We start from the raw sequence: 16,469 nt of genomic DNA on the forward strand, positions 1-16,469 counted from the left end.
TAAAAAGGTGACCGCCTTAAATGAAGAACCTCAAGAATCAAGAAAAGGGGGCAACTTCAATGAATTAAATCTTGCTCAAATAGCAGAAGCCGTCTCACAACTTCTTAAGGCTGCACCTTCTACATCCGGAGCTGCCATCTCTTCCTCGTCTCCTCCAGGTAAGACCTCTTGGATTCTAGACTCAGGTGCTTCTTTCCACATGACTCATAATGAGTCTCTATTATCTGATTGCACTAAATCATATTTTTCATGTGTGTCAACTGCCGATGGTACCTCTTTAAAAGTCAAAAGCTTAGGAAACCTTGATATTTCAAAAAAATTCTTTGTTCCAAAAGTGAGAGTCATTCCCAAACTGGATTTGAATCTTTTTTCGGTCTCTCAAATTGTTGACTATGGTTGTAAAGTATTCTTCTCATCTAAGGCGTGTTGGGTGCAGGATCTCCAGTCAGGGAAGCTGATTGGGCAAGGCCATAGACGAGGAGACCTTTACTACATGGATTTCCTGTGTTTACCAAAATACTCGTTTTGTAATCATGTCAAAGACATTAATATAGATCTTTGGCATAAAAGATTAGGACACCCAAGTATATCCAAATTATCTCTTTTTCCATTTTTGGAAAAATTTTGTAAAGATAAAAATTTTGTATGTGAAGATTGTATACTTGGAAAAATGCAAATGATACCTTTTGGGTTTAGAACCTCTGTGACACATAAAATTTTTGAATTAGTGCATTCGGATGTGTGGGGTCCCGCCCCTGTTATGTCAAAAGGTGGTTATTCGTACTATGTTACATTTATAGATGATTTTAGTAGACATACTTGGATTTACTTTCTAAAACTCAAATCCGAAGTTTTTTCATGTTTTAAAAACTTTCATAATTTAGTTAAAAATCAATTTAAAACAAATATTAAAGTCTTCCGCTCCGACTCTGGGGGAGAGTTTCTTTCAAATGAATTTCAATTATATCTAAAAAATCATGGAATTGTGCATCAAAAATCATGCCCTAGGACACCTCAACAAAATGGGATTTTTGAAAGAAAACATCGTCATATCATTGAAATTACTAGAACTCTACTTATTTCAAAAGAAATTCCAAAGCAATTTTGGGTTGAAGCTGCCCTAACCGCAGTCTATCTGATAAATAGAATGCCTTCTCAAACTTTGGAAAACAAGTCTCCTATTGAAAAACTCTTTAAAATTTCTCCTGATTTAAAAAGGCTAAGGGTATTTGGTTGTAAATGCTTCGTGCTTCTTGAAAAATATAGCAAACTCTCTCCTAAAGCCATAAAATGTGTCTTTCTTGGTTATGCTGATAATAAAAAGGATATCGATGTTATAATAAAACAAATGATAAACTCTATGTTTCTAGAAATGTTACCTTTCTAGAAAATGACAGTGGATTTGATTTTGAAGTTCCTAAGAAAGAATCCGAGTATGCTTTCTTATTTGATTTGTTACCCAATAAAGGTATTAGTAATGATATTGAAACCTTCGAGTCTATTAATGACTCAAGTAGTGAACCATCTCAAGATCTTCTTCAATACTCTAGACGAAATACTGGGGAGCATCCATGTGCCCTTGATAGATATAATCAATTGACAAATACTGAAGAAACTAGTGTTAGAAGGTCAGAACGAACACATATGCCTCTAAGTAGGTTTGTCTCATATGAATCCTTCTTACCAAACTACAGGGCATGTCTTCTAGCCATTCATTCCTATCATGAACCATCCAACTATAACGAGGCAAAAAATATAAACGAATGGGTTGAAGCCATGAAAATTGAATTAGATGCATTACACAAGGCTTACACTTGGGCAATTCAACCTCTTCCTATCGGAAAGAAGACAATAGGGTGTTTAAAATTAAAACAAAAAGTGACGGGTCTCTTGAGAGATGTAAAGCAAAACTTGTTGCAAAAGGATATTCTCAAGAATATGGTATAGATTATGAAGAAACCTTTGCCCCAGTAGCTCGTATGACTACAGTTAGAACTCTAGTTGCTATAGCATCCATTCGAAAATGGCCGATATATCAGTTAGATCTTAAAAATGCATTTTTGAACGGAAACTTAAATGAAGAAGTATATATGGATCCTTCCCCTGGTCTGTCTATTGAAAAAGGCATGGTCCTTCGTCTTCAAAAAGCCCTATACGGGCTTAAACAAGCCTCTAAAGCATGGTATGATCGGTTCAGTGGTACGATATTAAAACTTGGATTTAAATCTTGTTACACTGACACTGCTCTTTTTGTGAGATCTACAGGTACCTCATTGATCATTCTTCTTTTGTATGTTGATGATATGATCATCACAGGGAATGATCAAAAGAAAATTGAAGATATTAAAATTTTGCTTAAAAAATCTTTTGATATGACTGATCTTGGTTTTTTGAGATACTTTTTAGGAATTGAAGTAGCCTACTCACCAAGAGGATATATTTTATCTCAAATCAAGTTTGCAGCTGATATTGTTGAGCGTTCAGGAATCACGGACACAAAATATGCTGATACTTCTGAAGTAATAAATGCGAAAATGCGAGCTGAAGATGGAGTATTATTAGATGATCCAACCCCTTATCGACAACTTATTGGATAAGGCCAGATATTGTGCATGTCGTACATTCTGCAAGTCAATTTCAACATGCACCCACAACCGTCCACATGAGTGCAGTATTAAGAATAGTTCGATATATCAAGAAAACTATATCTAAAGGACTATTCTTATCCTCTTCCTCATCTTTAAGTCTTATTTCTTATACTGATTCTGACTGGGGAGGAGATCCCAATAACCGTCACTCAACTATTGGCTTTTGTGTGTTTTTAGGTGATTCTCTCATTTCTTGGCGATGCAAAAAATAACAGAAAGTGTCTTTATCCTCTACGGAAGCTGAGTACAGGGCAATGGCTACCACAACCACTGAAGTTGTGTGGATGAGAGCACTACTTTCCGATATGGGTGTTGATGTCTCAGAACCTTCAAAGCTATGCTGTGATAATAAAAGTGTCATCTATATAGCTAGCAATCACACATTTCACGAGCGAACAAAACACATTGAGATGGATTGTCACTATGTTCGCGAAGAATATTTGAAGGGGACCATTACATTGCCATATGTCCAGTCCGAATTTCAGATTGCAGACTTCTTCACCAAAGCTCTTCCACTACCTCAATTTTTGTATCTTCTTAGCAAACTTTCGGTGATTTCCCCATAAGTTTGAGGAGGAGTGTTAAAAATAAAATTGTATCCAAATACCCAATAAGGATATTTTTGTCTTTTATCATATAGTATAGTCCACTAGGGACTAAAATGTAATTTAACATTATAATAAATAAATAAACTGCCATACAACTTAGGCACAACAGTCAAAAATATGACTGTTGGGCAGCAGTCCAACTAGACGTTGGACTGCCACCCAACAGTCATAATAATGACTGTTGGAAGGCAGTCCAAAGAGCATTTGAGGGTTTTCTCTAGAATTTTTTTCCCATCTTATAGGCTTGTATGCCTCTTGTGCTGTTTGGTATTTTTATCTCTTTTGAGATTGTATTTGGTCCATTAGTGACCAACTTTAAGTGAGTTTATTAAAGCCCTTTGTTGGCATTGTGTTTGTTTCCCTATTGTTCTATTGTACCTTGTTTCATTACAATTTTGATCAGTTGGAGATGAATAACTCTGCTCCGTGTCATACAGTGATAAATGAGTGTGAACCCATGGAAACCAATGCAGGATCTAGAGGGAACTGTCAGAAAAGGGGCCTTCACGCAGTCTTCTGCAAAAGAGAGAAAAGAAGAGACGGGAGAAGAGTCTGTAGAAAAGAAGGACCACGGTCTCTGCGTCTCTCATTCAATAATATATATGTTTAGTGTACAATTCTAGGGTACGAAAATACCCTCTAATAAGTTTTAAAATACACTATACAAACTTTGGATCTTGACCCGATCTGATACATGAATCGGGTCGGGTTTGGGTCCAAGACCCAACGATGGCTTCTTTTCAGCCTCCCTCAAGTTGTGCATGGTCCTGGACCATGAGCAACTTGTCTTTCAAAAACCAAAATTTGTCCTTTGTCAACCCTTTGGTGAAAATATCAGCAACTTGTTCTTCAGTTCGCACAAACATGGGCTCAATCTCCTTTTCTTCAACCTTTTTCTTAATGAAGTGTTGATCTATCTCAATATGCTTTGCTCGACTATGATGGATAGGATTGAAAGACATATTGATGGCACTTTGATTATCACACAGTAACAATGATCGAGCAATCGGTTCTCCCATTTCTGTTAGAAGATGTCTTATCCATGTAGCCTCAGCAGTGGCAGCAACCATCGATATGTATTCAGCTTCAGTGCTTGACCTAGCAATTGCCTTTTGTTTTCTACTGCTCCAAGATATCAGGTTCGGTCCAATGAAGCTACAATAACCAGATACTGATCGTCGTTCATCTGGATCACCCGCCCAATCTGCATCAGCATAAATGATGATATCATGCCCCCCGCCTGAATCTAATTCTCTTTTCTTATATACCAGTCCATCACCAACTGTACCTTTCAGATAACGAAGTATCCTTTTGACTGCCTCCATATGTGACGTATGAGGTTCATGCATAAACTGAGACACCTGATTAACCGAATACACTATGTCAGGTCTAGTAAAAGTCAGATATTGCAGCATGCCAACTATGCTACGATACTTAGTGGGATCTCCATATATATCCCCTTCTCTAGAACTCAGTTTCTGATGAATGACACTTGGAGTTGCTAATGGCTTACAATCTGTCATGCCCAGAGTTACCGGAAGCGCCTAGCTAAAAGGGGAAGCGCGCTTCCCCGAAGCGCGCTTCGGAAGCGCGAAACGTCGCGCTTCCGAAGCGTGGGGGGAAGCGTCCCCCTTTTTTGGGAAGCGCGTTTCCCTTTAATGGGGGACGCGTTTCCCTTTAATGGGGGACGCGCTTCCCTTTAATGGGAAGCGCGCTTCCCATCACGCTTCCCCCACGCTTCCCCTTCGCTTCCCCCACGCTTCCCCCTCGCTTCCCCTGTTTTTTTCAATTTTTTTGTATTTTTTATTTTTTATTTTTATTTTTTTCGCTTCCCCCTCGCTTCCGAGACGCTTCCTAGGTCGCTTCCGAGACGCTTCCTAGGTCGCTTCCGAGACACTTCCCGAATCGCTCCTAAGTGGTCCCACGCTTCCCCGCTTCCTAAAATTTTGAAAGTGCCTCGCTTCCCGCTCCCGCTTCCCGTATCGCTTCCCGCTCCCGCTTCCTCAACTGGCAACCATGGTCATGCCTGCCCTGCTGAGAATGTCCAACGTGTATTTGTGTTGAGTAAGCGTAAGTGTATCACATCTTTTATCAACTTTCACCCCAAGGAAATACCGCAGCTCTCCCAAATCTTTCATTTTAAATCTCTGATTTAGTAACTTCTTCACCTTCTCAATGTGATCTTTGCAGTTTCCTGTGATGATAATGTCATCTACATATATTAATAAAAGAGTAGTGATGCCTTGTTCACTGTGAATGAATAACGAGTGATCAAGAAAAGATCGAGAGAAGCCATGTTTTTGTATCTCTAGGGAAAAACTCTCGAACCAGGAACGAGAAGCCTGTTTTAATCCATATAGTGCCCTCTTCAACTTGCATGCATACTTCTTGGCGTCTCGTTTTGCATGCCCAGTGGGTTATTCCATGTAGACTTCCTCTTTTAAGTCCCCGTGTAAAAAGGCATTTTTAACGTCCAACTGGCTCAATGTCCATCCATGTTCATTGGCTAGACTCAACACAATGCGAATAGTTCCCATCTTTACTATAGGACTGAAGGTTTCATCAAAATCTTGTCCTTGTTCTTGTGTGAATCCCTTGGCTACTAATCTGGCTTTGTATCTTTCGATGCTTCCATCTGGTTTATATTTTATCTTGTATACCCATTTTGACCCAACGACATTTCTGTTTGGTGGTCTAGGCACAATCTCCCATGTCCCACATTCATGTAAGGCTTCCATTTCTTCATTCATTGCTTTAACCTATCTTTTAGAACTTGCAGCTTGATAGAACATGAGAGGCTCATCCTCTTTACTTATGGATGTCAAAAATAACTGAAAATCCAATGAAAAATTTTTATAACTTACCCACCTGTCGAGCGGATGTCGAATCCGTGAGGATCTTCTGATATCCATCATCTGAGAAGCAGGATCAAGGGAATCCGAACCTGTACGAGGAATGGATGAGAGCTCTTTCTCTCGCCGGGTATATACAATGCCCTTATACCTTGTTGGCTCCAAGTCTTGAGTAACAATCTCTTCCGTTTGAACTTCACTTGCTGATTTTTCATGTATCTCCTTCCGACTGCAGTTTACTGGGCAGTATTCTTTATCACTGGAGAAGACTTCTGAATTTAACCATGGATGATATACCTCAATGTTAGGACTGGAATGAGCAGCGTGGAGGTTTGAATTAGGCGGCTGATCATCAAAATTCATTTCATCAAAAACTACATTTCTCGATATTTTAATGCGCTTAGTCAAAGAATCATAGCACCTATATCCTTTGTAGTCTTCAGCATATCCCACAAACCTGCACTTTAAGGCTTTATCTTGAAACTTATGTCTCAGTGAGCTCTCAATGTGAACATAGCAAATAGATCCAAATACACCTAATTCATGATAATCAGGTTGTATGCCAAATAGAGAGAAATATGGTGACTTATTTTCTAAAATGGTCATTGGTAGTCGATTTATCACATGAACAGTGGAATGAAAGACTTCAGTCCATAGTGCTACAGGAAGATTGCTCCTGTGCATCATGCTCATTGCACTCTCAACATTATGTCGATGCTTCCTCTCAGCAATCCCATTTTGTTGAGGTGTATGTGGGCAAGACACTCTTCTCTTTATCCCATTATGTTGAAGAAAATTAACAAAGTCACTCGAAGAGAATTCACCTCCTCCGTCAAACTGGAAATTGAGAATGTTGGTAGAGAAATGATTTTGAACAAAGGAATGAAATTTCCTAAACAATCCAAAGACTTCTGATTTGTGTTTCATGAAAAATACCCAGCCCACTCAAGGTTTGTTGCACCTTATCCTTCTCACTGACGAGACACCCCACAATAGCCAATTGATCCGTGATACTTTTCATTTTGTTCAGATATTCCATAATAGACATGGAGTCTTTCTTCAGCATTTGAAATTCTCTCTTGAGAAACATGATTCTCGCCTCAGATATCTGCTAATATGTTTGAACTAGCTTATCCCACAGCTCTTTGGCCGAATAGTCATCAGGAATGGCTACAAGAACCTTCTGTGAGAGAGTTGAAGTGATGTATGCCACTAACGATTGATCCCTTTTCATCCAAGTGACATATTCAGGATTCTTCAGAAGAACAATAGATTGCGCCCATTTATCGTCCGTTCTTTCCTGCAAAGTGAATTCTGGAGGAGGTATGACATATCCATCCAGATGACCAGAGAGATCCTGGCTCTTTATAAATGGAATAATTTGTCGCTTCCAGGTTAAAAAGTTGGTATTATTCAGTTTTTCAGAGACTAATTGGCCAAGGAAATTGGAAGAAAGTCCGGACTGTGGATGATGTGAATCCATTTGAATGCTTGGGAGTGGATTTGGGCAGAAATAGGAATGAAATCAAGAGATTAAAAGTATGACTTCAGGACTGTGTATAGGACTCGGTTCAACTTTAGCGTCAAAACACAGAATGTATAACTAACAACAGTAATTTAATAAAAAACAAAACAAGAAATTAAAGACGACAGGACTGAGTTTCAGATTCATGTTAGAGTGACTTGATATTTATAAGAGACTGTGTCGACAGATGGCTAAGATGGGAGGAATTAGAGTAACTTGGGAGTAGAGGAACTTGTCGCCGAAGATACCAGAGAAGGGTTCGAGTTCACGCTGTCGACGAGGAGAGGAGTTCACGTTCACGCTGTCACGATGGGTGAGCACTTCACGCAGATGAAGCAGCCTGTCGACGATGAAGAGGGGTTCTGGAACAGGCTGGAAACGAGGCACGATGGCTGAGCACTTCACGCAGATGAAGCAGCCTGTCGATGAAGAGGGGTTCTAGAGCAGGCTGGAAACGAGGCACGATGGCTGAGCACTTCACACAGATGAAGCAACCTGTCGATGAGGGCTGAAAACGAGGAATAGAAGAGGGGTTCGAGCACTTCACGCTGCAGACTTCATGCTGCAGACTTCACGCTGTCCAGAGAAGAGTTCGAGCACTTCACGATAACGAGGATGGGAGTTCACGTTTACGCTCTTACGAGATTTCACACCCAGAAGTTTATGGCTCTGATACCATGTCAGAAAAGGGGCCTTCACGCAGTCTTCTGCAAAAGAGAGAAAAGAAGAGACGGGAGAAGAGTCTGTAGAAAAGGACCACAGTCTCTGCGTCTCTCATTCAATAATATATATGTTTAGTGTACAATTCTAGGGTACAAAAATACCCTCTAATAAGTTTTAAAATACACTATACAAAGTTTGGATCTTGACCCGATCCGATACATGAATCAGGTCGGGTTTAGGTCCAAGACCCAACGATGGCTTCTTTTCAGGAACATGTTGACAGCTGCTCAGGAATCTGTTATGTCTCCCACTGCAGATGACAGAAGGTTTAAAGGGGTAGTATATGCCAGGAGAAGAGATACACCCCACACAACTGAGCAGGCCAGACGCTCAGAAAAGATTAGACATCCAATTGAAAGATGGGTAAGTTACGAGAACTTTTCCACAGAAATGCAGTTATATGTTGTGCAGGTTGAAAAACATGAAGAACCCATTGATTTTTCTCAAGCCTCCTTGTCATCAAAATGGGCAAATGCTATGAATGAAGAAATGGGAGCCTTGCATGAATGTAGGACGTGGGAAATAATTCCTAGGCCGCCAGATAAGAATGTTGTAGGGTCTAAATGAGTATATAAGATCAAGTACAAACCTGACAGATCCATTGAAAGATATAAGGCAAGACTTGTCGCTAAAGGCTTCACACAAGCATATGGAGAAGGCTATGACAGGACTTTTAGTCCAGTTGTAAAAATGGGAACCATACGACTTGTATTATCCTTAGCGGTTCAGCATGGATGGCCTCTAAGTCAACTTGATGTTAAAAATGCATTCTTACATGGTGATCTAAAAGACGAAGTCTACATAGAGCAACTTCTTGGTTATGCAGAAAACAATCCTGAGACACATGTTTGTAGGTTGCGGCGAGCCATCTATTGACTGAAGCAAGCATAACGTTTATGGTTTGACAGTTTCTCCATTGAAGTACAACGATATGGATTCATTCGATCTCAACTTGATCATTCATTCTTTATCCTTCGAGAACACCATGTCAGCATCTTACTCATATATGTAGATGACATTAGTATTACAGGAAATTCTTGTAAGCATATAGAGACCACAAAGGCCCTATTGAGTCAGAAGTTTAAAATGAAGGATCTGGGTGTTCTACGATATTTCTTGGGGGTTGAAGTAGATCGACAAAATACTAGTCTTTTGTTGACCCAACACAAATATGCACTGGACCTTTTGGAGAAATCAGGAATGAAGAATTGCAAGCCATTGAATACTCCTAGCGTGTTAAACCATAAAATCAGTGCTCAGGATGGGGAGGCATATAAAGATCCAAAGTATTATCGTCGATTAGTTGGGATGCTTCAATATCTTACTTTTACAAGGCCAGATATTGTGTATGCAGTGAATCAAGTCTCTCAGTTCATGCATGATCCATATACAGAACACATGAATGTTGTTAAAAGAATTCTTAGGTACTTGAAGGGTACTCTTGGAGATGGACTTGTTTATCATCAATCAAAGACAAAAGGAGAACATAGACAACTTGAAGTGTATGCAGATGCAGACTGGGCAGGAGATCCAGACGATAGAAAATCAGTTTCCGGGTATTGTGTTTATGTTGATGGAAACTTAATAGCATGGAGTAGTCGGAAGCAACGTGATGTTGCACGTTCCAGTACAGAAGCTGAGTACCGATCCATGGCATTCGCTACTGCTGAAGTTACATGGTTAAGACATTTATTAACCGAAATAGGAGAGAGGGTGAACACTGCAAATTTGTTGTGCGATAATCAAAGTGCCATACAAATTGCCTTCAATCCTATCCATCATGGTCGAACAAAACACATAGAGATCGATCAACATTTTGTTCGACAGAAAGTTGAGGACAAAGAAATTATCCCAACTTATGTACCAACAGGAGATCAGGTTGCTGACCTTCTTACCAAAGGTCTTACGAATGCGCGATTTTGGTATCTCAAAGGCAAGTTGTCCATGGTATTGGACCATGCACAACTTGAGGGAGGGTATTAAGACTGTATCATAAAACTGAAGTTGGGTCTTTAATATGGATCGGGTTTTCTGTTTATGATATAATATGTAATTTTAACATATTCGGGTATGGATCCAAATCATAATTGATTCAACCCACTTTCTGTTTTTGTATATAAATACACACATGGAATAGGGCACGACTTCTAAGAGAGAAACAGTCCCTTTTGCTGCCGCAACCCTCTTCTTCATTCTGCCTTCTTACTTTCTGCGCCACATGTATTCGGTGGTCCATTCTAATACCCACACCATATCGACAGATGATCGGTGTTTTGATATACTTGACCATCATCAGACTAGACATCTCTCATGCAGTTTACACTGCTAGCCAATTTCAGCACTCTTGCTACCTCAGTTCATATGAGTGTTATGCATATTGTTAGATATTTAAGAAATTCTGTTAACAAAGGATTATTATTGTCTTCCTCCTCATCTCTTTAATTAGTTGTATATTCTGACTCTGATTGGGGAGGAGATCCCAATCATAGACGCTCAACCATTGGTTTCTGTGTTTTTGTAGGAGACTCACTCGTATCCTGGAACTGCAAAAAGCAACAAAAGATGTCTTTGTCATCCACATAAGCTGAGTATCGAGCTATGACCACCACAACATCAGAAATTGTTTGGTTGAGAAGCTTATTGGCAGACATGGGAGTACCATCAACCACACTATCAAGGTTATGTTGTGATAACAAAAGTGTCATATACATTGCTGAGAATCATACCTTTCATGAGTGCACTAAGCACATTGAGATGGACTGCCATTATGTCAGAAAAGAATTTTTGACGAAGACGATTTTGCTGCCACATGTCATATCTGAATATCAGTTTGCAAACTTCTTCACTAAAGCCCTTCCTTCTCCTATGTTTCATTTCTTGTTAGGCAAACTTTTGGTGGTCACACCATAAGTTTGAGAAGTGTCGTATGTTAATGTATAGACATAAGGGTATTTTAGTTTTTTTGTAAAGACAAGGGTATTGTAGTCTTTTTATGCATTTTTATTTTTCTTATTTTAATCTTTGTAAATCCTAGAATTAGGATGAGGCTTAATGGTCATTTGACCATAGAGCCGTTGGGGAGATCCCAATGGCTACACCTTGGTTGCTTTGTGTATATATAGGGGTTCAAACCCTACACCTTGTAAGGCTTTTGCTTAGAGCTTTTCCTTAATAACATTCAAATTTTTTACTTGTGTTGTATGCCCATAAGTGGCTGATTTGTGTGGTCTATATGATTGATCCATAAGTGATTATTGTGGTTGTGTATGTCCATAAGTGACATTTGAATCTCTTTGTATTTCATTATACAAACTTCTATGGTTAATCAAGTGCAGCTAGTTGGTCATTTTTGACGTGTTGAGACATGACTTGGTGGGCCTGATGAACTAGAGACTAGAAGGAAGGGGTTAGGACCAGTTACCAGAAGCTTCTTAGATAGGTGGGAAACCTGCTTCTCGGAAACTCGCTTCGAAAGCGCGATACTCGTCACTTCCAAAAATTGATGAGAATCCACACGCTTCATCTATTCTTCTTATATGTTCTATCGCTCTACTTTTCATGTTTTTTATGTGTTTCCTCTCACGCTTCTTACTCACTTCCATGTGCTTTCTCTAAATTGGCAGTCATCATTTTTAGATTTTGTTAAAAATTTAATTCTTATACTAAAAAATCATAAAATTTAAGAATAGTCACTTTTATTTGCATTTCATTTTTATTCTCATTCAATTCTTATATTGTTTATTTTATTCCTCTCTTCCCCCTTCCTATACATTTTAAAATACATCGCTTCTTGTTTCCGCTTCTCGTATCGTTTCCCATTTCCGCTTCCTAGTCTAGCAACCTTGGTTGGGACGTCCTGGTTCCAAACTTTTTGACTGAGTCACTCTTGAATCTTAATTGATGTAAAGTAATTTTGGCGTCCAAGTTCAATAATGAACTGGAGTTTAAGTTAGCCAAGATGACTCATAGGAGTGAGGTGCGGCCTGTGGAAGGATAAACCTCCAAACTGGTATCCTCTTGATTTTGATGTAAATCCTTGTACAACATTTTGATTAACACACTAGTAGGGATCTGCCTAACCCTTGCTTGTCTATAGAAAAAAGTGTGAGCATATTACTGGGGAAATTCATACCAAGAGAAAAGTATCTCGATTATGCAAACTTCAAGAAGTTGAATGCTCTAATAGTCTCTTGGTTGCTTCAAACAATGCAGTCCATGAACTTCTATGTAACTGAACCTCTGGCATCATTAAAGAAGAAATTTGAGGGGAGCAATTAGCAAGGGACTAAACCTCCATCAACCTCCTGCTTTTGGTCGTACCATGCTCACTATTGTAATCATGTGTCATGTATTCTAGATTCTAAGAGTAGGAAAAGTAAACATCAGTTTGTACAAGACCTTAAAAATTGTATTTTATGTTTATAAGGGAGATCTAAAGTGTTGTATAAATTTTTGTCCTGTATTGTTGCTTTTAGGATCTGAAGACGGGGAAGATCTTTGGTCATTGTATCAATGTTAGAGGGTTGTACTGCCTCAACTTTAGGCCATGAAGACTAGAAAGAAGTCTTTTTTGAAAATGTTCTGATTACGACACTTTTGTTTAGGTCATTTACCTTTCTCCAAACTGAAGTCAGTTTTACTCAACGTGGTTAGTGTCAATAGTGAAGTATGCTCATAGTGTGATGTATTCCAAAGGGTGAAGCATCTTATTTATTGCCTTCACCAATTATGCTAAAAGCAAAAGAAATGATGAGTTATATTTCTTTTCATCATTGTTCTTCCTCTCCCTTGTCCTCTATGATTGGTCTCTCATATTCATTACAATGATATAAATCTTGTCATATTTACAATAAATCTGATGTTTTTAAACATTCACAGTGTTGTATGTGTGTGTGTGTGCGTTTGCGTGTGTGCATGCCAGTATGCTCATGTTACCAGCAGATGTTACTTCCATTGGATAAGGGAAGGACAGTGCTAAGTGGCACTATGGATATTCTGATAACTTTATATTTGACAGGAATAGTGGCTTTCCACTTCTTATGGAACTGCCTTTATGTGTATATGTCATGGGTGAGAACTATGTTACCGCAACACAGCACTTAGGGTGCCGTACCTGTGTCAACACGGGTACGGGTACCCGGACACGGCATTTGCCGTGTCCTATATTATATATTATATATTATATTTTCAATATATAATATATATTTTAGATATATAATATATATTTTTCAGTATATATTTAGCAGTGTCCCTGTACCCACATTTTTGGAATTGCCGTGTCATACCTTCCGTACCCGTACCCAGGTGACAGGCTGAGAACTATGAGACAAGATGAACATGTTCGATAGTTTCCATTTTAATAATTTTAATGTTTTCTCATGATAGCTAAGTGGCAGTTATGTGTTGAGTTGTTCGTGGTGGATTTTAGCAGCATTTATTGAATCAAATCTTGCTCGAGTCAAATGTCTGGGCACAATTTTTAACTGTTTGATCGCTCATTGCCCTTCCGGTGTTCAGATATAATGCATATTCTGCAAGTTAGCTTTGGTGCCAGTTTGGGAAATTATTTCCTTTTTCCCGCTTTATATCATCATAAGAATCTTTGTCCACTTTATTTATACTTTTTGTATCATCTTTCTAGGCACCTTGCATCATCTTCATTGATGAAATAGATGCAGTGGGTTCCACCCGGAAACAGTGGGAAGGCCATACGAAGAAAACATTGCATCAGTTGCTTGTCGAAATGGATGGATTTGAACAGAATGAGGTGTTTTCTGCTCCAGTAGTCTGAAAAGCTTCCATTTTAATTAGTTTTGGATGTCTGTTTGGTGATGTTATCCCTGCATTGCCATTAAAATGGTCAAATGATGTACACTAACTACAAAAACATAGTTCATACAACAACAACAACAACTACGCCTTCATCCCAAAACAATTGGGGTCAGCGATATGAACCAAAAAAAGAAATTCATTGATGGCAGCTACAAAAACATAGTTCATATTTGATAAATTTTATTTCTTACTCTGAAGATAGCATCTTATGTAGGGAATAATATTGATGGCAGCTACAAATTTACCAGATATTCTTGATCCTGCGTTAACAAGACCTGGTAGATTTGACAGGCATGTAAGTTCTTTTGATTACTGGCTTTTTTTTTTCGACCATTAGCATTTTCTTTTCATGAAATGAGCAAGAAATACTTGGGGAGATGATGTGCTTGTCCAACATTTTCTGCTTCCAGATTGTTGTCCCTAATCCTGATGTGAAGGGCAGGCAAGAGATTTTAGAGCTCTACTTGCAAGACAAGCCTTTAGCTGATGATGTGGATGTAAAAGCAATTGCACGTGGCACGCCTGGATTCAATGGGGCAGGTAATATCTCCTTTTTCTTGTTCAGTCCATCTATTGTTACTAAGCTCATCCTGAGAAGTTATATTTTCAGTTATAAGCACCATCTTCCGTTGATATGTTCCCATGGGTTGGAGTTACTGGGTTTAGCAATTCCTATGAGCACCTATGCCAGAAATGTTAGCATTAAGAATCAATTATCTTTTACTGTATTCCTTCTGCAGATTTGGCAAACCTTGTCAATATTGCTGCCATTAAGGCTGCTGTGGTAGGTGTTGAGAAACTAAGTGCTGCACAATTGGAATTTGCAAAGGATAGAATAATTATGGGTACTGAAAGGAAAACAATGTTTATATCAGAAGAATCTAAAAAGGTGCATATGTTGTCTCAGAGCCTTTTTGCTTGGTAGAATATCTTATTTAAAGCCTTGTGCTGTTGTTCCAGTTAATACTTACATATTTAAGATTTTTTCAGCTCACAGCTTATCATGAAAGTGGTCATGCTATCGTTGCATTTAACACTGAAGGAGCACATCCTATTCATAAGGCAACGATCATGCCCAGAGGTGCAGCTTTAGGGATGGTCACACAGCTTCCATCAAATGATGAAACATCCATCAGCAAAAAGCAGTTACTGGCCGGTCTTGATGTTTGTATGGGTGGTAGAGTTGCAGAAGAACTCATTTTTGGTCCAGAACACGTTACAACTGGTGCTAGTAGTGATTTGCATAGCGCTACTGAGCTTGCCCACTATATGGTGATTACAGTTGTGATTTGATGTTCTTATTTTCTGTTTCCATGTATAAGTGATGTTTAGCTTTTATTGGTATTTTAGATTCTTTCTTCTCACGTTTGTAGCATTTTCCATGTCGAATAGTCTCATGCCTCCTTAATTTGCCCATCATATATCTTTGTAGTGATGTTTTATATATGTTGCTTTTCATTGCATTATATTGTGGTGCCCGAAATTACTGTACAGAAAACATAGTAAAGTTGATTCACTCAGTTTGCTATCTGCCCTGTCTATGTTAGGTATCAAATTGTGGTATGAGTGATGCAATTGGCCCTGTCTATGTTAAAGATCGGCCAGGTTCAGAGATGCAATCTCGTATTGATGCAGAGGTCTGATTTGCCACAATCTTGATATTATTGTAGCTTCAAAATATTCGTTTGACATGCTACATTTTATGATTCTTGCAGGTGATGAAACTCATAAAAGAAGCATATGATCGTGTTAAAAATCTGTTGAAGAAGGTTTGTCATGACTTTGATTTTCCAAAACTCTGCCGTTTTATTTGGCCATTCTCAAAAGATTAAGGATGCAATTATTTTGTGAAAGATTATACTGATTTACAAAATTATGATGAAATACCTCTGTTCATCTCATCACCTGCCTTTTGTGTTCCTGTTCTGCATGTTTTGGAGGCTAAGTCCATCTTTTGTTACAGCATGAAAGTGCACTTCACGCATTGGCAAATGCCCTTCTTGAATACGAGACGTTGACGGCACAAGACATCAAAGAGATTCTCAATCCTTACCGAGAGGGATGGCAAAGTCAAGAAGTAAAAGACATCATTGATCCTTATCAAGAAGGACAACTTTCTGAAAGACAAGAGGAGCTTGCCATCAATTAACACGTGCCGCCATTCTAGCTATACAGTTGTACAGTATTTATGGCAATTGTGCTGGTAATTGTACAATATAAACTATTTCACGGACTTTCTATTCTTGGAATTGTATGCATATTGATAATAAACATTTTTTAG

General features: G+C 38.7%; 1 protein-coding gene across 1 annotated transcript in view; it reads left to right on the forward strand.

Moving 5' to 3' along the window:
• Positions 1-16,469, forward strand: part of LOC149843609 (ATP-dependent zinc metalloprotease FTSH 11, chloroplastic/mitochondrial-like) — an 84,726-nt gene extending 68,257 nt beyond the window's left edge. The window contains exons 10-17 of the mRNA XM_089999961.1: positions 13,998-14,123; positions 14,403-14,483; positions 14,599-14,728; positions 14,929-15,077; positions 15,179-15,460; positions 15,736-15,825; positions 15,904-15,957; positions 16,152-16,469. Of these exons, the coding sequence (XP_089856087.1) occupies positions 13,998-14,123; positions 14,403-14,483; positions 14,599-14,728; positions 14,929-15,077; positions 15,179-15,460; positions 15,736-15,825; positions 15,904-15,957; positions 16,152-16,337 (1,098 nt within the window). The 3' untranslated portion in view covers positions 16,338-16,469. The remainder of the gene's footprint in view (positions 1-13,997; positions 14,124-14,402; positions 14,484-14,598; positions 14,729-14,928; positions 15,078-15,178; positions 15,461-15,735; positions 15,826-15,903; positions 15,958-16,151) is intronic.

The sequence above is a fragment of the Nuphar pumila genome, chromosome 3, assembly GCF_984573655.1.
Source record: "Nuphar pumila chromosome 3, dmNupPumi1.hap1.1, whole genome shotgun sequence".
Classification (NCBI taxonomy): Eukaryota; Viridiplantae; Streptophyta; class Magnoliopsida; order Nymphaeales; family Nymphaeaceae; genus Nuphar; species Nuphar pumila.